The sequence below is a fragment of the Rattus rattus genome, chromosome 2 (genome assembly GCF_011064425.1).
Source record: "Rattus rattus isolate New Zealand chromosome 2, Rrattus_CSIRO_v1, whole genome shotgun sequence".
NCBI classification, from domain to species: Eukaryota; Metazoa; Chordata; class Mammalia; order Rodentia; family Muridae; genus Rattus; species Rattus rattus.
The window spans coordinates 24,533,463-24,555,669 of record NC_046155.1 but is presented as its reverse complement, the minus strand read 5'-3'; the positions used below and the strand labels follow the sequence as shown (position 1 = coordinate 24,555,669).

The 22,207-nt window shown below is 43.4% G+C and overlaps 1 protein-coding gene across 1 annotated transcript in view; it reads left to right on the top strand.

The window, feature by feature from the left end:
• Positions 1-22,207, top strand: part of Pip5k1b (phosphatidylinositol-4-phosphate 5-kinase type 1 beta) — a 274,296-nt gene that overhangs the window by 134,418 nt on the left and 117,671 nt on the right. The window contains exon 4 of the mRNA XM_032891738.1: positions 17,215-17,345. Coding sequence (XP_032747629.1) covers positions 17,215-17,345 — 131 coding nt within the window. The remainder of the gene's footprint in view (positions 1-17,214; positions 17,346-22,207) is intronic.

The following is a 22,207-nucleotide window of genomic DNA, read 5'->3' as shown; positions in this document are numbered from 1 at the left end:
CGTCCGCGTGCCATGATTGCTGGGATGGTCACCTGCATCCTTGGAGTCTAGTAAAATGGCTGATTATGAACAGAAGTATTCTCTGAAATAGTTTGTATTTGGTGATTGAGTTCATTAGGACTGAGTTAGCTCTGAACGAAGGCTGTGGTTAGATGGCCGGTAGATGACCACAGTTGGACAGAGTATACAGTTCATGAAGGCCTGGCCTATGGAAACATTCTATTAACTCTTCCTCAGGAAAGGGGGAAGCAGCCATCCTGAAGTGAGCAGTTGATTACGGACCAGACTCTTCTATTTGTGCTATCATGGCAAGCCATGCATCTGCTGGGACCACAAGGGATCCCTTTTTGATGAGCCACTGGGGGAAGATTTGTTGGGAATCAAGTCTCAAGATTCTGCAAACATTCTCAGAGTAACCCCATCCATCCAAGTAGTGATAAGAATCCTAAATAGTTTGTTGGTAGCTCAGACATCTGTGGTCTTAAACAATACCCAAACAGTTCAATATGCTCTTTCGGAGCCCAAGGAGGAGGGCTCTGGAGCAATCAGTGACTCCCCAGCCTTCCTCAGATGGTAATGCTGGAGGTTGCAGGCGTGTGAAGCAAGGTTGCTTCCCCCATTACTACTTGGGAAAATGCCTGATCTGCTCCCCTTTCTCGATATCGGTATGACTTGGGAAGTTGAACCCAAAGGAGGCATGGCACATTTGCTTTCTGTTGTCAATACTGGTGTAACCGTGACTGAAGAGTGTCTACTGGCATGACTGTAAATGGAGAGCAAATACGGATACAGAAAACATGGTGGAATAAAGAATGTTAAATCATATGAAGCGAGTGGCGTTCCATTGCTGACCATAAATACTGAGAACAGAATGAAATCGGAAAGGAGACTTTCAGTATTATGTATGTATAAGAAGCCTGTACAGTCCTTAGCACACGACCTTCATTTTTTAGAGGAAGAAACAAAACCCCTGGATGTCACAATCCTTTTACAGCATCTCAGCTCCCTCGTGGTAGAAGGGGTTGGACATCCAGGTTCTTCTCGGCGCTGCTGAGCCCACTAGTGTGCTCCTATTTGCAAATTACTGCAGTAATGAGATGAAGACAGTGGTCACTGAATGCTTTGTGTTCTCTTCCACCCCTGGCCACTGAGCTGACTGGTGGAAGGGTAGGAGCTTAGGACTCTGCTCTCATCCCTGTTGCCAACCGAGTGTATCCCTGGGTTCTGATATGTAGCTCCTCAAAGTAAATCTTCCATGCAGAAGAGCCGGCCGTCTCCTGCAGACCTAGAATATTCTACTTCAGAAGTCTATGACGGACAGCAATCTAGGCAGACCAGACCGTGAGAAGAGGCCAGTCACAGCTGAGAAGGGCCTAGAGAATGATGTGATTGTGGTGATCACTCCCAGATGGCTTGTCTAGATCTAAATGAAAGAAATAAGATAGAAACTTCCAAGAGCCTAACAGAGAAATGCAATGGGGGCAATGATGTCTTGATTACAAGTCAAGCTTGGAGGGAGAGTAGAGACTTCACAGGCAAAGGACACTTCACCCAGATTTGCAAGAGTGCACAATACTTGAAATTACTGCTCAGTTTTGATGCCATAACCTTGTTGTGGAAAGACATGTGAATGGATTTTCACCTAGCAATCTGTGTGCTATTCTTTAAGTTTATTTTATTTTTCATTTATATGAGTGTTTAGAGGGAGGGCATCCTGCAGAGTTCAGAAAAGGGCATTGGGTCCCTTAGAGCTGGAGTTGCAGACAGTTGCATGTGATCTGACTTGGGTGCTGGGAACTGAACTCCAGCCCATTCTGTGAGCTTTCTGGAAAGATTGCAGTCAATCATCTCTTTGTAAAAAGTGATGAAAGTTTTCCTTTCAGGCTGGCAAACTTTCTGGGCTTGACTTTCAACTTCTGTGGTAGTAAGAAGGTGGAAATAAGTATTACAACACTCAACCTTCATATGATAAGCACTTTAATTAATTACAACATAATTTAAATGAACAGTGTGTCAATATAAGTGCATTAAATATCTAGGAAAATCATCTTGTTGGAGCCTATTAAATACTTAAAAGCAGTCTACTCTGGGAATACCTGAGAGCCAAATCTTAAAGCCTCATCCCATGAAAGCCAATGCTGATGTTTCATAGCTCTGTGTTTAAAGTTCTCTTGGCATTTATTTTGTTTGTTTGTTTTGTGGCTCCTCAAGATGCAACAGAGCCGTTATGAGGCAATAGTAACAATACTGACAAAAGTATTAAACAGATGCTAGAATAATCACTACAAATAATCCAAGGGTAAAGGGGTTATCATTGTTCCCTATTCTCTCAGAAAATGAGCTTGCCCATTGGGACTTAGAGAAGAGACATTATTATCATGATTCTGCCCTGTTGGCAATCATAGCCCTTCCCTTCTTGACTTTGACTTTATATTGCACAAACAATATATTCCTGTAGTGTGCAGTATATTTATATGGTATATATGATATCAGATACTTAGATGTATATTAAGATATATATTTCTTCTCGTAGAATATAAAACATATTAAACATCCTCTTGGTTTAATAACTAAAATTCTTAACTGGTAGGGATTTGAAAGCGAAGGCAAAGCTGCTCCCCTTCTAGCCCTGCTTCTCCACTGTAATTAGTTTCCTCTTTCTATCTCATTTTCCTAGATCAAGAAGCTTGGTTGTCAACAAGTGACTAAATACAAATTGAGGCATAAACCACAAACAGGGAAAATGAAGTGTGATTCCTGCCTCTCTAAGGCGGCTCACTCTGCTTCCCTTCTCTCTACAGACAGATAGCCATGGAAAGTGCCCTGCTGTGTAATCTTATCTTCTGAAGTAAGGGATTGCAGACCTGTGTCCATGACCTTGTTGGTACTCTGGAAAGTGTGTGTGCTTCCCTCTACTTAGTTAAACAAATCAGTTGGTGGAGTGGGAAAGTTCTGACATCTCTTGGCGTAGATGATCAAGGTATATATACAATGATCGTTTACAGAGTACTGCTGTGCCCAGAAGTAATGTCCAGTTTCTCTGCAGGTCTTGGCCCTCTTAGGATGGGTTGTTGTCCTGTCTTAGTTCCTGAAATCAATAGCCTGACTTTCCCTTTCCTTTCTCTCCCTCTCTCTTTATGGTGTGTGTATGTGTCTGTGTGTGTGTGTGTGTGTGTGTGTGTGTGTGTGTGTGTGTGTGTGTGTGTATGATATCCAGCCAGAGCTGGGAAGTCAAGAAGGAATTACAAGATAGGTCTAGGAGTGAGTAACCTCTTAAAATAAGAAGGGATAATATAAAGGCAGAAAAGATGGACAAAAAAGTAGGAGTTGCTTAGGGTTTCTTTCAAAAAAAGAGGGGTCGGTTTGCCCCTGTCCCACACAGAGCTGGCCAACAGCCCAAGTTCTAACTTTCCAAAGATCCCGACTGCCACCATTACAATGGCCATCTTCTTGGGCCCCTTAGTGCCCAGGTCTCTCTGTACCCGAACGCAGAGTGTTTTGTGAAAATGGAAGTCTGAGGGAGTAACGCTTGGCTTTGGCTCTCACCTGCCTACACACCTGTGGAAAGGAGTTAATTGTAAGAGAAGAGTTAAAATAAGAAGAGTAACTGGTGGCATTACCTGGAGACAGGTCCATGAAGCCACCAACAAGCATGCAGATTAGTGGAGGACTGCGCAGGGGGTGGGCTGGGTCTTTGTCCTCTTGAAATGTACCCTGACAGTGCTGGTGCTCTCCATGGCCAAGGACAATGTGGGACAGAGTGCTCTGGGCGTGAACTTAGGATGAAAAGTCCTGGCTTCTAGGGCTTGCTTTTCCATGATGGTGGTCCGTGGCTCAAGATAACCTGCTTTGGGTTACAATTACATCATAGGTAAGTTAAAAATAACTTAGTGGAGTGCCTGAATTACAAGGGGGACTCACAAAGGCCAACTTGCTAAGAGAATGCTAAAGGGCTCTTTGTGACATTCACTCCCACCACCCCACCTCATCCCAACCACAAATAGATTGAAATGGAGTTCTGACAAGAAAACTACTGCCCTAATGAAAAAGTCCAGCTAAAGGTACAAGGTTGATGCCTACTGCTGGGAAACTCATGTGAGAGGACTTTTAAAAACATGACATGAGACTCAACAAACCGGAACACAGACACTTCGACCATGTCTGTTTTTCTGTCACTTCAACCATATGAGTCCTGCATACCCATCCCACCTACTTTAGGATTTTTTATTCCTATCAAAAAGACCCCACTGCCCATCTGAATCCCTTGCACAATGCAATCCTGTGTATCTGTGTTATCTGAAACATGAATTGTTTGCCTATAAATGAAGTTCTCCTAATGGACTACTTCAAAAATAAACAACTAAAGGTTTATAAATTTTATTAGAGGAAATAAAGAACTTTATTTTGTGGATGATAATAAATAGCTACATTTTTTTTTATCCTGGGAGAATTTACAGTTTCCACAATAAAACCAGTCTTTTCCGGAGCTTCCAGCGGGAGTCTTTTGCAAGCGCAGTTTAGCGTCAATTAGCATGAAGTAATTGAGCATGATTATTAAGTGTGTGACCATAAAAAAGTGAAACTATGAAGTTAACAGCAAATATGCAAAAATCACACACTAATGATTAAGAAAATGGAGGACTCAAACAGCAAGTTTGAAAAAAAAATTAATGTTGCTGATGCTGGTATTGGTAAGAATAGGACAATAAGGAACACGCTTATATTCTATTGGGAAGTTGTGTGAGTTGAAATCTCTTCTAGGAGGATCTTGGCAGACCCTTCCAAAAGTGTAAATGCTCACCTCCTTTAACTCAGGAATTCTCTGGACTCTCTGCTGCAAGATATTCAGAACACTGCTTCGGGAGTGGATGGACAAATGTCTATCACATTTTTTTAGGTATTATACTTTACATAAAAGGGAGGGCTAAGCTTGTTGAGCGGTTGTAGCCATGCCTGTCATCTTAGCTACTTGGGTGGCTAAGGCAGGAGAACCACAAGTTCCAAGCCAGCCTGGGCAACAGTCTGAGCAGTAAGAACCAGAGGTGTAGCTTAGAGGTGGGGCACTTGGTTAGCATGCACAAGCCTCTGGGTTCAGTCCCCCGGGAGTGGAGGAGGCCTGTTTCACTAGAAAGGAAAAGCATATTAAACAAGCAGTCCTCATTAACAACAACAACAGCAAAAGCTGCACTCCTATAAATAAGACAGCGCTGGTGAGTTACGCACATTCAATTGTCCTTACGGAGCTCACCAACAGTTGCAAATGAAACTCTCCGTAGTGTGGCATTTTGAATTCTACTCCATTAGTCTTTTAGAAATGTTACGGTTTAAGCTAAAGACACTCATCATAAATATGGCATCAGAGGGAGGGAGAGAGAAAGAATGATTACAAGAACAATAATCTATCAGCGGGAGAGCAGTGGAACCGACTGTGACACATACAAGCTGTGAAGAAAATCTATCTAACCGCTGACACGTGTCAGTCAGATTGGTAATGCTGGGAATAAGTACCTATCAGAAGCAGCCTAAGGGAGGAGAGATGTGTTTTGTTTTGTTTTGTTTTTTTATTGATTTCAGAGTCCCAGTCTATCATGGTACAGAAAACAGTGGAGACGCTCAGTCCATGGCACCAGGAGCAGATATGACAGCTTTTTCCACACGGGGACAGGCCAAAGCTGGAGCCAGCCAGTCATGAGGCTCACTTCCTAAAGGATCCACAGAGCCATAAGCTGGGAAATACATCAAAAAACCCAAGCCTTTGGGGAACATTCCAGATTCAAAGCATGGCACATAAAATGTGCATAGTTGGACACAAAACCTAAATAGTAGGATCCCACTTTTTATTAATTTGCATTTTGCAATGCCATGTCCACACACGTGATAAGCATATGTTCATCTCCAGTGTGCACATGTATGTATTTTCATTGTATTAAGAGAAATACCCCAGATACACACTAAACAGTGGAGGAGAGTTAACCTTGACAGGCCAAGAGGGGAAATGGGAACGTTTGTGTTTTACCGTCTGTAATTCAGGATTGCTCAACTTTTCCTTAATGAACACGAGCCAGGGTTGTTTTTCTGCTTCAGAACATTGTGAGTCAAGTAAAGGACGTTGGCATGTAGGGTCACAGGTAACAGCACTTGGAACGTGGGTTGTATTATGTGTGAATAAGAGGATGTCACTTCCCTGCTAATTTCTCTCTCAGTAACAGAACAGAGGTCGTCCTTCCCTCTGCCGGATTATCGGCTTTGGGGTAACGCAGTTGTAAGGACCGTCCATGTGTCTGTGGGATGTTGAGCACGCCACTGGCCTCTAACCAACAGATGGCAGAAACTCTGATTCAAACCATCAAAATCATCTCAATAATCTTCCAGGTGTCACCGTGGGGGCAAAGTGGCCCCTCACTAACAACAGACGGTAAATGAGGAAGAGTAGATACTGAAAGTGAGTAGCAACATCTGTAAGAAAAGTTTGTAACATCTACCCCCAGTAGAGCTTAGTGCTTACGTACTGTTTTTGCTTTAAAGCTCGAGCTTTTCAGAAAATGTAACATTCTAAACTTTTGTGGGATTTAATTTTGGTCGGTTTTAGAAAATTGGGGAAAAATATCAATCCTTATTTTTTTCCCTATTGAATCTAAATTTGTGTTTATATCAAATAAATACTGTTTCGGGGTTGGGGATTTAGCTCAGCTTAGCTCAGAGCGCTTGCTAAGGCCCTGGGTTCGGTTCCCAGCTCCGAATAAAAGAAAAAAAATAAATACTGTTTCTATTTGAATACGTGAACACATGTAATTTTCTTCCCCAATGTGTAGGTATAATATTAAGAATATATTGTGCCATATTTATGATGAATGTCTTCGGTTTAAACTGTAACATTTGTAAAAGACCAGTATAGCAGTATTCATAGTGGCTTGCTGTCCTTAATCATGAGTTCCATTCGCAATTGTTGGCATTTCTCCTTAAGGCCAATTGAGTGTGCCTAATTCACCACTGCTGAGTGACACGTACCGTAAGAGTTCAGCCCTCTTCCCTTAATGAGGAGTGTTTGTGTAACACGCTTTCCTTTCCATGAAGTACGCCTCTCTGACAGGATTACCAAGGAAGTAGAGCTGAGTTAAAGGAAACCATGCAATATCTTTTCTTTGTTCTACCTTTATCAACATTTGATGAAGCAGTCCTTCCGTCAAACTCTGGAATCCTCTTCAAAAGCTTCTCAGGGGAAAGGGAAAATTAAATAGAAAGTGTGTTTGCCTTGGGCTTCTTCCAAGATTGTTTTGTACCCACTGTGTCAGAATGACCTTATCCCAAGGCAGTTCACCACGCAGAATGCAAGCCCAGAAAGAGGCCTCATTAAAACAGAGCTACAATATTCTTATTTTGAAAAAGGTAGATGGCTGCAAAAAGTCATATCAGAAAAGTAATTGCCTGCCATGGAAGCAATAGAGCACGGGGAAGTCATGCATGGAGCTGACGGTGACAGAATGACCCTGCCCTTTCTAGCTGTGGTCATGAACAGAGACATTGCGGAGGGGCCGGTGGGAGAACAGCACCTGGGGGTGGGGGAGGGGTAGAGTATTAAAAAGCAAATGGAGAAAGAGAAGAATAGAAACCTGGCTTCCATGGATGTGGAGCCCAGGAAGCACCAAGCAGTTGTGAATGATTTAGTTTGGCCTTGGTTGCAGGGACAGGAGCATCTCTGGCTGGTGACCAGCATAACAAACTGTCTAGAATTTATACCTTCTCTTTGAGAATGCAGGTGGAGCTTAGAAGCAGCTACAAAAATAAATAAATAAATGAATGAATGAATAAATAAATAAATAAATAAATAAAAAATACTAGTGAGGAGAGATGTGATGTGTTTTTTTCCTAAATATGAGAATGTAGTAGCCATGTATAGGGACTAGTTACAGATCTTGTGAGAGCACCCAGCAATGCATATGTCTGAGACGTCTTACAACTGAGCTCCTCACAGGGGACCTTCCTGTCTCTCCTCCTTCCCACATCCAACAGAAAAGAGAGGAAACGCCCCTCCCCCTCGTCCTGTAGATGCCTATGGGTACCCAGCAAGCTGGAGGAGGGATGGATGCCCCTGAAAGCATCCCCAAATCTGTCACATGTTGGTGTGAGGCCATTTTTACAGCTCTGTGCCCAAGTATGAACAGGACCAGTTGTATTCTGAGACAACATATACAGGTTCTAGCCCTGCTGTAGATTTCACTTGAGCAAAGGTAGATCCCACCACTGAATACATTTAGAGAAACAGTGGAAGATACAGCTGAGCCATTTGTGTTATTTCCTAACAATCTGATGGTTACATGGGTTTATAGCATTTCAAACCTTACGAGAAGAGAAAGAAACCCCAGGTCCACCCCATGCACACCCCAGTACAGAGATAATGTCCATCTGGGCATCTTTTGTCTGAGTTTTCTCTGTGGGTGCACGCACATGCTTCTCCAAATTGCATTAGGTTTGGTTTGCATGCTCTCCTTAGACAGAACATTTGATTTTTCCCATGTTACAGAACAGTTTTTGTGGGGATGGTTTAACCACATCAAGTCACTTGGTCGCATAGTCTTCATTCAGATTGGAGATTACATGGAAGTCTCTAATTTGAACTACCAGACTCCCTAGTTGTTGCTAATTTGAGGGCCCGTCTCTGCTGCTCCCTGATTGGGTTACCCCCTCCTGACCCTTGGTTTTCGGTACCACCCGTGCAACCAATCTTTAATTCTAATACCAGGCCAAGCTTTCAGTCTGAACTCCTGACCTGCATATCACCTCAAACAGCGTTCTTCATCTTCCCTCAAAATGCATTCCGTTTTCACTCCACCTTCTCCTGATCAGTAAAAGTGACCTCACTTCTCAGAACAAACCCAGAAAAGTGTCCTGAGGCATAGTTGGTGCTTTTTTCTTCCTTATTTCTAGCTCGTAGCAAGTCCTGTCTGTCTGTCTGTCTGTCTGTTGCCTGCCTGTTTTCAAAAATCTGTCTCACATTCGATTCTTCCATCCATCTTGTTCATTAGACTTCTCTAGGCCATTACCTTCTCCATATGAACCAAGCAAGCACATCCTAATCACTTTCCCTCCTACCATCCCTCCAATCTGTCGTCTGCACAGCCTCCGGTGATCCTTTTCAAATTGGACACCACTTCCCCACATAAAATCCTTCACTGGTTTTTGCCATCTGCTGACCAACACAACTGAAACCCATCAAACCCTTAGGATGCCTTTCGGGGGACCAGATCTACATCTGTCCGGTCTTTCCAGTCCCCGATGCCAACTCTATCTGTTGCCCATGGCGGTTTGCTTCCAAGTCTCTACAACTGTTTCTTCTAATCCTGAAAGTGAGCTTCTTTGCTCCCCTAACGGGACCTTTTCCTACCACGTGAAAGTCCTTAATGCCACTTTGTTAAGGACACAGATTCAGTTTAGGCCCTGACTTGTAGAGAATTAATTGCCTGACACACAGTAAACATACGGCCTAAACATACAGTCTCTATCCAGCTATCCAGCTCGTTGTCACCTCTCAAGCCTCAACTGGGTTGGTTTCTGTGGATGCCAGCCTCTGTAAGTGGGTCTCCAGCCCCCTAATCTCAATAATGTCACAATGATCTTCCTGCCATTGATTACTGTGTGTTGTTATGGACATACCTTTGTTGAATGTGTCTTCCCCCAGCCCCAGATCACAAACTCCCATGAGAGCAAGAGCCATGACTCTTCGATTCGTGCATTATCCAATGCCTAGCATAATCTTGGGGGCTCTTAGATTGTGATTAACTGACATGGTAAGAGCAACTTTCCTCTGCCTAGGACAATGCTGGGGAAATGCCAGGGCAAGGCCTGAGATAGAGCGGTGTATGTAGTACATAGAATAGTAGAGCCCTCAGAATGTCCACATTCTCGATCCTGCAGCATCTCACCACCTCGGTTCCACATTCCTATAACCAGTCATCTGACATCTGTCCCATTTTCTTCGCTTACTTTTCTCCTTGAGACAAATGGGAATACTGGGCCTTGCTTCTTGAGCACAGCTGCAGAGACAGGAGAGAGACCAAGAGCTGGACTTAAACCACCATATTGAGGAACAGTAGTAGAAATCTCCCTGCCTCAACTCAGATGGCCATCTTGCCACAGAGACATGCTCCATAGCTGCTTTTTTCTATGGCCTGGGAAAGAAGAGACCTTGTCAACGAACATCTCTGATTTAGTGTTAGACTCTCTAGCTATCCTTACTCAAGGACAAACTGGGCCCTGGCTATGCCATCTTTCACATAATGTGTGTAGATATCAAGAAGCAGAATGGAGGGGATTAGATGGCTTCCAGCGATTACAAGCTGTCTGAGGTTTGGACTTGCTCCTAGAGTGAGGATGCTGCAGGCTCTTTCAGAGGTTTCAAGTAAAGTAATAGCACGAATACTTTTGTACTTTTGAAGCAAATCTCTCTAGCAACATGTATCCAAGCTGTAATCCCATAATTAGTTCAGCGAGCCTGAGGGGGGAAACTGCTGTTGCCATGAACTGTTTCAATGCTTCCTTTCAAAGCCAGTGACATCAGATGGCCTATTAAGTGATCCGATTTCATAGGCCATGCTTTATAGGAAGCAGTTTCCTGTAACCGGTGTAAGGTCCTTGGACCCTCACTGTAGTTAGGGGTCATTGCTTTCCTTATGGTGGATCTCCGTAGGCATTTCGCCTTACTGCTAAAAGATGCTCATTCCTCCCTTCTTCAAGTGCTTCTCAGCATCTGCCAGCTCCATCTTCTGCAGAGAAACGTCACATGTTAAGCCAGTGTGTAATCTCATGTTCAACGAATGATTAGAACATTGAGCTGGGAGCCTTCTAGAAGATCATGTAGTCCATGCCGTGGGATCTAGAGCAAGTTAATTCCCAGATCCAGTTTGAACTATGCAATGGACATTAGGAACGCCTGGCCATCTGACAGCTCTGGTGATGGGGTGCAATCATTAAAAGATGGTGCTTTGAGGGCTGGCAGTGTAGCTCAGTGGTAGAGCACTTGCCTAACATGAGCGGGGCACTGCGTTTAGTCCCCTCCTCTACAGACAGAGCTTCAGAAGCTGCAGGGTATCACACAAATGCAGGCCGACATCCACTTTCCACAGCATTAACGTCATACCTGAACAGGCTATGGAAATAAATAAGTGATTTGCCTTTGTGATGTTTTGCAGCTCTGTCTTTCTCTAAGTATCGCATGCTTGGTATCCAGGCAACATACTGCCTCCATTTATCCCTGTGAGGTCCAAAATTAAAAATAGATCGTGTTGCCGTGTTCTGAGTCTAAGCCCATATTAAGCCTCTACTAAAGGAGCCAAAGGTTTCCCCTGGAGTTGGAAGGGGGAAACGATCATGTTCCAGTACTTTGGGGACACAGCATGCAGAGCCTGGTGGTAAAAACTTAAGTAGCACTGGAATGCATGAAAGCTGTTAGCTCACTGAAGTCTTGCTGCTGCTATCTCAAAGGAAGGAAGGAGCCCTGAGGCTTCTGAATGATTAGAACATTGAGCTGGGAGCCTTCTAGAAGATCATGTAGTCCATGCCATGGGATCTAGAGCAAGTTAATTCCCAGATCCAGTTTGAACTATGCAATGGACATTAGGAACGCCTGACCATCTGACAGCTCTGGTGATGGGGTACAGATGGGGTGTGGGGGGGAATGGCTGGTTATAGGAGAGCTACCACCAACATTTCATGCGGAATATTCTTGGTCATCATTATGACTTTCTGATCCGATGGTCATGTGCACACCAGGCGAGGTTTCAAAGAGATTTCAGCTTTATAGCACGTCTTGCTGAACATGAAGCTGAGCCTAATGCCCAGTGGGAAAATGGCATATGGTGGGACCTTTTCTGCTGGTGGCCTAAGAAGTATATGTCACTGTGGATGCAAGCATAGATCTCCTCGAAGTGGGCAGGATGCTACATTATACCCAAATGCATCCATGTGAAAGCATTTCAGTTTTGCCCAAAGATTAGGAACAGGAAGCATGTGGGGTTCTGTCTACCGAGGCAGCCAGACACCATTTCATATTACTAATGGCCCATGTTACCAGCAGTGCTAACGATGTGGTTTCCCAAGAGGGGTGTGTGAGCCTTTGTTTGACTTGCCCGTGGTTGGGTGTGATTAGCAGCTAATTAAACATTTTTATCTTATTTCATCCAAAGGAATGGCTCCTTTGGTGCTCCTTCCCTGGCTGAGGTCAAACATCTAGACTTAATAGAGAACTTCCAACGTTGATTCTTGGGTTGTTTTGAAAAAAACAGATATGAAAGCAGCTAGCACCTGGCGGATAGACTCTGTCACACACCTGCAGAGACTTGGGGAGGTCAGCTGACCGTGCTGAGCCCTAAGTGTGCAGGCGTAAGTGTGCAGGCACAGAGGGAGTCATTGCCCATGGCCACCAAGCTCAGCTGCTCAGTTAAGGGCATTAAGAAACTCAGCATTTAGAGACCACAGAGTATGGTCGTGTAGGCGAAATGCCTACGGAGATCCACCATAAGGAAAGCAATGACCCCAACTACAGTGAGGGTCCAAGGACCTTACACCGGTTACAGGAAACTGCATCCTATAAAGCATGGCCTATGAAATCGGATCACTTAATAGGCCATCTGATGTCACTGGCCTAAGTCCTAGATCTGCCTCCTCTCCTTCTAGGAAGCTGCTAACCGCACCTGAGTCCGTGAAATGGAGGATGTAGTACAGGATGGAAAACCTTTACCCAAAATTCTTGGGACATGTTTTGGATATAAGATTTGGGAGTATTTGCATGTGCATAATGAGGGAGCTTGTGCACAGAAGCCAAGACTGAGAATAAATGTATTATGTCATTGATTCCCTATACGCTTGGCCTAAAGACAATGTCATGCCGTGTTTCTAAGCATCTTAGTCAGGTGGTCGACTCTCTCTTAACCTTTGACCATGAGTAAACTGCTGTGTTGTCATGCTCCAGGTCTTGTTTGGTAGCGACCCTCATGGGAATTTGGGTGCTGGATCTTCCACTTGTGGCAATTGTCAGTACCCAGAGTCTCTGAGATGCTGGAAAACAGCTATGTTCACCATACCACAGATGCACACTGTTGATAACACTGTTGATTGTTCCCAATGGGAGAGCATTTTGGATTTCAAACTTCCATGTTGGAGCTGCTTACCCAGTGTCACTTACCTCCCAGGGTTCCTGTGAGAGTAAAAGAATCAGCATCAGTCAAGGGCATTGAGAACCTCGGAAGCATTGTGGAAGTGTGTGCTGTGTGCTATGGTTACGTCACCGAAATTATCATCATCCCTGCTGTCAAGGGCCTGGCACAAATGAGCTGCTCAAAAACGATTAACTTATTCCTTTTTTCACTGTGCTATTATTTCTCTCGCCCAAGCACTTGATTTTTAAGAGGCATGAAAAGAAACTGATATGATTACAATTTCCTTTTTTTTTTTTGTCTTGTTCTACTTATTTAATTAAACTCGTCAGTGGGATCCTCATTCCTTCAAGAACTCAAAACTTAACCACATACCATAGGAGAAAAGTTTTTAGTTTTGGTGTTCCTTCAAGCAAGAGGACATTATTTTACCCTATTCCCAAAGTTTCACTTCACAAATTCTAGGGATATAATGCACCATCCAGGTCAGAAGCATTTCCGGTGACTCCCCCCACCACCAAGGTCTGAGGGTTCAGACCAAGGTTACAGACTGCTGACAGCTGAGACTGCCTTCTGTTCTCAGGGTGGGGACAGCAAGGGACATGGCACTCTCTCTGCTGACAGACTTGTACACTGTGATAAAATAGTGCTCTCAGGGCTCTGGAAAATAGCATCAAGGATGGGCACAGAATGCAAAATGCACTGAGTCCTGCGATCTGTGTCAGGATCAGACAGAACATTCTAGGGTGCTGGTTCCTCTGAAAAGTGTTGATCTTAATGACAGACCGCCCTGAGTGACAAGTAGGAGAAGAAATGGCTTTTGAATCTTTGTACAGGGTTAAAATTAAAGAAATCCATCTGTGCCTTCGGAATTCAGGGCTCCGGCATGAAAGGTCATCGCTGACAACTAGCGGCACCGCAGAATGCAGGGAAGGGATATTAAAATAACAAAGGTGTTTTTTCAGGCTCTAGGTGCACTTAAGTCTCAATGTTTTGTATCTTGCTTCCTATGATCTTAAGTCAAAGGGTATGTATGAAAAGAAAACCATCAGGACATTTTCCTGTGCTCTGCACGGTCCAACGTGTGGATAATTGGTCTCAGATGAAGGATGACAGGTGTTCAAGTGGGGCAAGCAGAATGCCTACATGATGATTTGAGGAATTGCTCTTACTCAGACATGGAAACCTCTGAACAGTACTGGTTGAGTGTGGCTGCTTCAGGCAAAATCAACAAAAGTTAATGGGGATGTTCACCCTGTGTTAAATGTCCGTTTGGGAGTTCAGTCTTGGGTGACTGAAGATGACAGGGCCTTAGGAAAAGAACCAGATATTGGTTACAGGGTGGACAGGTTCTGCAATAGTGTCATTTGTGCATGGTGGTGGAATAGCATCCAAACAGACGGAGAAGACCCGAGAGTCATAGGCATAGAGATGAGAATGGAAGGGTTAATACTAGACTGTTACCATAGTGACAACGGCAAAGGAGTCTGGGTCATGAATCAAACTTGTAGGGAATTCTTCAGTTACAGAAGATAAACTCTGAGAAATCAGTGGACAAGTGACAGAACAGACCATCACGAAAGCTGGAAGTGGTTCTCCCTCATACAATCAAAAATATTTAGAAAGAGATATTCTTTGATATTTAAAAAAATAAAGAAGTGAAAAATAATAGAGAAGAGAGGAAGTTGGGGGTTAGTGTTGGGTTTATAAAATATTGCCTGGGGAAAAAGAAAGTGTTTCCTTTTGAATGTACTGGACAGTCTTTATTCCACTTATTTTCATCAGTTTCTCCACCTTGAAAGCATTGATGTTTGGGGATTGCTGGCTCTTTGTGGTAGAGAGCTTTTCAGAGCAGAGCAGGATGCTTAGAGCCACTTGATGCTTGTAGCACCCACAACCCGCCAGTTATGATAACAGCAACAAAAAAACCAAACAAACAAAAAACTCCTGTAGACATTACCAGTGCCTGCTAAAGAATCACGCATTCATCTTTGTTGTTTCCTGCGGTAGTGTGTGGTTCTGCCAAACATGAAATCATGCCCAACCCTTTAGAACAGTGTTGAGGAAACCGCTCAGTAGAGTACCTACAGCACAGGGACCTAAGTTCAGATCCTAGGACCAAATGAAATGCTAGACTCAGGACAACTGGCTCTGGGCAGCTAGTGGTGGGAGGACTCCTGAGGCTGAGTCAGTGAACTTCCCAGGTCAGTGTCTCGAAACATAAGGTGAATAGCAACCAAAGAAGACATCCAGGGTCAACCTGTGACCTCCACATGCATATGTGCATGCACATAGGCACACACACACACACACACACACACACACACACACACACAGATGGGGGGAGGGGATGCACACAAAACGATGTATTCTATGGCCAGCGAGATATGTCTGAGGCACAAACCTGATGGCCTGAGTTCAATCCCTAAAACCCATGTATTAAAAATATTCAGATATAGAAACTGGTAACTATAGTCCTATCACTGCTCTGGCAAGATGGGAGGCAGAGGCAGGAGGCTTAACCAGAAGCCTGCGCGTGCAGCATGGAGGTAGAAACAAAATCGAAATCAAGTTGGAAGGAGACAACACCAAGAAAGTTGTCTCTGGCCTCCACACAGGCCACCACATGCACACATATGTATGTGCATACATGGACACACACACAAATGAATATATGGAATCTATTCGAACTTTGATTTCACTTTTTTTGTTGTTATTTTGAGAAGGGTCTATCTAGCCCTAGCTATCTATCATTCATGGAACATGGTGTGTGTGTGTGTGTGTGTGTGTGTGTGTGTGTGTGTGTGTGTGTGTGTAAGATCCTGGGTTTGATTTCCAAGAGTACACATACAAAAACACAAAAGCAACCAATAAACAATCAAAGAAAACCACTCTATTAACATGTACTCACATGCACAGATGTATGTGTGTATACATTAATTCCCTAATTTAAACAGCATCTCAGTTTCATTATTAAGATATTAAAACACTAGTAAATTTAAAAATATCAGTGTTAAAAAAAAAAATATCAGTGTTACTAGGCAGTGTGGCACATGCCTTTAATCCCAACACTTGGGAGTCAGAGGCAGGTGGATCTCTGAGTTCAAGACCAGCCTGGTCTACAGAGCTAGTTCCAGGACATCCAGGACTACAAAAAAATCCCTGTCTTGAAAAACACTTGTCCTTATGATGCATCCTTTATCACACATCAGTACTATATCTTTTTTCAAAGATCAATAAAGAAAATTTTAATAATAGATCATTGCCAATGGCAATAGGCAACTTTCAAAAATAAATTTTGAGTGAACACTAAAAACTCCAGTAATTTTGTCTTGCTCTACCAGTTCTTATGGACAGAAAATATTCTTACTCATCCACAAGTAAGTCACAGGGGGAAAAAAATTAGACTTTTCTTTTTTTAAATATATTCAACTAAAATAAAATAAAATAAATTCTTTGGGTAGAAACTATAATGCTCCTATTGAAAGTGTTCCATGATGTTTGCAAGTTCTTAGTAAAATAAAGATAAGAAGTACAACCTCTTACACTTAGGTACATTTTGGATGCAAGATGTCACACATACAAAAATGATCTCATGGTGCGTCATGACCTGGCCTGGGCAACTTAAGAGAGGAACGCTCATTACGGCCCCTGGTTTCAGAGGACTCGGTCATCAAGGCTGTGAGGGAATGGAGGAGTGGGTGTGTGTCACTGGATACACTGGACCTCTTCCTCTACGCGAGATAGACACAGAAAAAGGGACCTGAGACAGAACCAGAATATGAGCTTCCCGATGGCCTATGTCACCAGCGAGAGCCCATCTTCCAAAGGTTCTCCATCCTCCCAAAACTGCAGCTGAGGAAGTGATCAAATGCGTGAGCCTATGGGGACATTTCACAGTCAGTGTGAGAGGTCACCCAAGGAGAAGGATCTTAATAGATTCTAAGCCCCAGCTTCCTGCCATTTGGGAACAAGAAGGAGAAAGAAGCTTCGCCCTCCAGTTCGCTGCCTGTCACCTTGAACAAAGCCCCCAAAGCTAACATGGCACCCTGTGTTTCTTCCGCAGACTGCATCATCAGCTATTAAAGGTGCCATTCAGCTGGGAATAGGATACACAGTGGGTAATCTCACTTCCAAGCCAGAACGCGATGTCCTCATGCAAGACTTTTACGTGGTGGAAAGTGTGTTCCTCCCCAGGTAAGAACATTTCATCACTTTGAGATGAAACTTCACTAACATCCTTCTCTTGAAGCATATTGTTTTTTGACCCTGCACGTGGGATAAAAATACTTCTACATATACTGGTGGGTGTATAGGTGGGGCCCACCTTGGCATTGCTGCCTGTTGCCTGAGAATGGCCCTATGTTTTCTGTGGTGATGGTGACTGACATCCCTGGGCCAGCTGTAATTAGTTGTGGTGTGTGTGCCTGGTAAACTATATGGAGAAGGATCATTGGATCTGGTGGGTGGTGTTAAAGAAGTCTCCGAGTAAAACCTGCCACGTGGTTTGAAAAAGAAGGCTTCCCATAGATCAGCACCATTGCCAAGATTTTTGCTATGCCCAATGTTAAAGAATGAGCTGAGGCTGGAGAGAAGGCTTAGAGTTGTTAAGAGCACCCACTGCTTAGGGTGGGCTGGGGTGGCAGCATTTGATGCCATCACTCAGAGGGCAGAGGCAGATGGATCTGAGTTCAAAGCCAGCCTGGCATACAGAGCAAGTTCCAGGGCAACCAGGACTACACGGAGAAACCCTGTTTCAAAAAAAAATAACCGGCTACTCTTGCAGAGGACCTGTATTTGGTTGCCAGCACCAATATGACTGGTCATACCATCTAAATAAAACTCTAGTTCCAGGAGATTCTACATCTGCTTTTGGCCTTCAGGGGCACCAGCATATACATCACACACACACATGCATACAGGCAAACACTCATACACATAAAATCAAAACAAATAAATCTTTTTAAAGATAAGTGATTAATTAAAGAATGAGCAGGAGGGACCACAAATCCCCTTGCATCTGAATTAAGCCATTATGTTTTGTATTTTGTGATAATTTTGACTTAAATTTTCTCCAGGAAAAAACTAATTGAGATAACGCCGCCATTTTAACACGATGTTTGCAAAAATAAAATATAAAATAAAATAAAAACCACCAAAGTTATTCATACATTTATCAGTCTGGGGAAGAAAGAACAGAAACTGCTTAAAATCAAATAGATGGGCTTGTGAGATGGCTGAGTGGGTAACTCACCTGCCTTCAAGCCTGACTGGCTGAGTGTGATTCCCCAGGACTCACACGGGAGGAAGGGAAATTCACAAGTTGTTCTCTGACCTACCCTCACACTGTGGCATGCGTGCACGCATATGGATGAATATGCACAAAATAAATGGAACAGAAATATTTTTAAAAGAGTACATGTGGGGGGTTGGGAATTTAGCTCAGTGGTAGAGTGCTTGCCTAGCAAGCGCAAGGCCCTGGGTTTGGTCCTCAGCTCCGGAAAAAAAAAAAGTACGTGTGGAGATGGACAACAATGATGGAGCTGCAACTCTGTGTTGTATCTACTGTTGCCCTAATGAGTAAAAATATTAAGGTCAATTCCACTATTGTAGAAAAATATTCTTTGGTCAGTTAAAATGTCACCATAACTGTAAGATTTTTCAAAGAAAATGAGCTGTAAATAAAGAGGTGCTTCTCGGGGATGCTCACTTTGTCTTTATGACTGTGAGGACTGGCTTTTCAGACACAGGTCTTCAGAATGAGCCACTTTGCTGTTTATGACTGGGCTTGGTCTCATCAGTCAGGCGCCTAAAGGCAGCTCCTGACAATAATCAGCCCTCAGTGCCCCCTGGGTGTGTGCTCCAGCATCCCCAAGCATCAGGAAATCCATAAATGCTGAGGTCACACACACACACACACACACACACACACACACACACACACACACACAAAACGGTATATGACCTGCACACACTCTCCTATATACTTTCTTATTGAGTATGAATACGTTTGTATCCACCATGGAGAAATCGGTTCTGTCTTTCTACCACGTAGATTTGGGGAATTGAACTCAGGTCTTTAGGCTTGTCAGCAAGCCCAGCTCTACCCCTTATTCACAGACTCTCTAGATTACTGGGGTGCCCTACTACACCGTGAGTAGTTGCTTTCTGTGCAGCTCAGGGAATAATGACAAGAAAAGACAGCTAGTTGGTTCAGTACAGATGGGATCTTTGAACACTGCTTTGATCCATAACTGGTTGAATCTGTGGTCCCAAAAAGTACCCTGCAGAGGCCCAGCTGTATGCTTGCCCCTTTTGCTCTTGGAGAATTTGTTATAAGCTGTTAGCATCTTCACGAGGAAAAGAAAATGATGACTTTTTCACCTTTCAAGCTAAAGTTGTAAATACCTAGACTTTCGTCTTCGTTCCTTACATTATTGTCCCCACAAACAGCAGACCAGACACGCCACGGGGGAAGCAGGCTAACCGGTCATCCCTTAACTCAGAGAAATCTGTGCCACATTTAATACATACCACATTTAATACAAACCACTTTAAAGACCTGCAGCTTTTAAATGCCATTGCAACATTATAGTATGGTTGTTTATTCTTTTTAACAAAAAGTCTATATAAAATTAAACATTGAACATCCATTGTGCATCTCCGATACATTTACCCAAAGACAGATGAATTTGTTACTTTTCCCTGCGTTCTCTCCCTGGATCCAATTTCTTTATGAGCTTAGCAAAGGTTTCTCACAGGTTTCTCATGACAGGCGTTTTAGATTAGATGACTCCTTGGGTGGGATGGTGCGTCCTACCAAGAGTAACACCCTAATTATTACAATAGCCAGCGTTTTCCACAAAGTGATAGATACATTGAGAATCTTGATTGTGACTGTGATTTCACAGTTGTATATATACATTATATACATACATATATGTACATAACATAAGCTACACACACACACACACACACACACACATAAATATAGTAGCAGTTCATAGCCAGGTGTAGTGGCACACACCTTTAATCCCAGTATTGGAAGGCAGAGATGGGTGGATCTCTGAGTTGGAGGCCAGCCTGGTCTACAGAGTGTATTCTAGGACAGTCAAAGCTATGCAGAGAGACCCTGTCCTGAAAAAACAAACAAACAAACAGCAGTTCACACATTGGTGGTATATATGTGTGTATCTGTGACTCTATCAAATGGTTCTCCCTATACCCACATTTCTGAGCTCATCCCAGCACGTGGGTGAGGGTAGGCTCAGGTTGTATGCAACTGAACCATTCTGAGGTCTCTGGTGTCTCTAAAGCATCAGCTTATCTTAGTCCTGGAGAAATAATTGTCTGATGTGACACACTGTTTAATTTATTTTTTAACAGTTTTTCACATGTCCACATTTTTCCTACTATATGTCTGTGCACTGCTGGTGTGCCTGATGCCCTCAGAGGCTGGAGAAGGGGACGTCAGGTGCCTTGAAGCTTGTGTTAGAGATGGTTGTGAGCCATCATGTTGGTATTAGAAATCGGACCTGGATTCCTGCAAGAGCACCTCATGTTTTTAACCACCGAGCCATCAATCCAGCCCTTAAAAAGCTGTTTTAGTTTATTTCCATGCTGAAGCAACAGAATTGGTTTCCCTTGGCAACCAAATGCATTGTGTTCCTCTTTTATTATTTTGAAATCGTCCAGAGCTATTTTTAGATATCACATATTTATTCTGCAGATTCATTTCATTTTGTAGATGGGCAAAAGCCTGGACATTCTTTAAGGAAGGTATAACAGTCCCTGTCCAGTCTCCGATAACATGGTTGTCCAAAATCAAAGTGGATAAGCAAAAGAACCGTGAAGATTCGGCACCATGATGAGTTTCCACCATGGGTCAGAGAAAGAAGGAAGATGTTTTAGAGCATTTATACCATGTGACCATGAACGCGAGGCGACAATTAAAGGCAAACTTTACATACCAGCTATAAACCAAGCATGGCCTTGTTCATGTAGTGGAAATGTATAATATTAATATACAATATGCAATATTAGCTTAACCTTAATTTTTTGAGACATGGTCTCACTGTGTACTTCTAGCTGCCCTGGAATTGACTATTTAGACCAGGTTGGCCTTGAACTCATGATGACCTGCCTGCATTTGCTTCTGGAGTGCTGGGATTAAAGGTGTGTGCCACCATACTGGCTAGCTTACTTTTAATAACCTTCATAATTACCAAAAAAAAGAAAAAAGCCCATTGGCATATGAGGTAATTAATAACCTAAGATCTTGAATCACTTAAGTCCCATGTCAATGGTAAAACCAGGACGTGAGCCCAGTGTGAAGGTCCCGAAGCTGTGCTCTCCTCTGTCCTACAGCCACACAGCTCTGGAGATGTCTGTCTGGCCTCTTTGCCCATAAGAAATCGGTGCTGCCCCTTTCTTCTCTCCTAGGAAATGGTGTCGCTGATAAAGCTCTAGTCTGGCAGCTATGCTTCAAAAGCTGAGACATCATTCCATCCTCATGAATGGCCGAACACAGTAGCCTGTGATTAGAGACACAGTGGCCTTGTATCAAATAAAGGGGAGAGCAGTGAGCCTTTGATCTCCACATGCACGCACGCGCGCGCACACACACACACACACACATGCGCGCGCGCGTACATACACTCACTTGCATGTGTACACACCCATACTCACAAGTACCACACATAGCACAGAAATATATTTTTAAAGGGAACAGTGTGTCTGTCTGTCTGTCTGCCTGTCTTGTCTCCAAGGATACCTAAGACTATCGTTTGATACCATGTGGGACCTGAGCACAGTAATGAAGGAACTGTTCCATAGGAGATGTCTTATAATTGGTGGAAGCCAAGGTGAGCAACACAAGAAGCTCAGAGCCACCAGAAGCAAAGTGAATTAACGCAGCCCTGTAAGCGCAGCATCCAGCTTACTGCTTGGAGTTCCCAGCCAAACCGATGAAAGGAACATGGGTGTTTCGTCTTAGCTTTGCCTGTTAAAGGAAATCTGCCCCTAATAGGGTGAATAGCTTTCATGGTATGAGCTAGAAA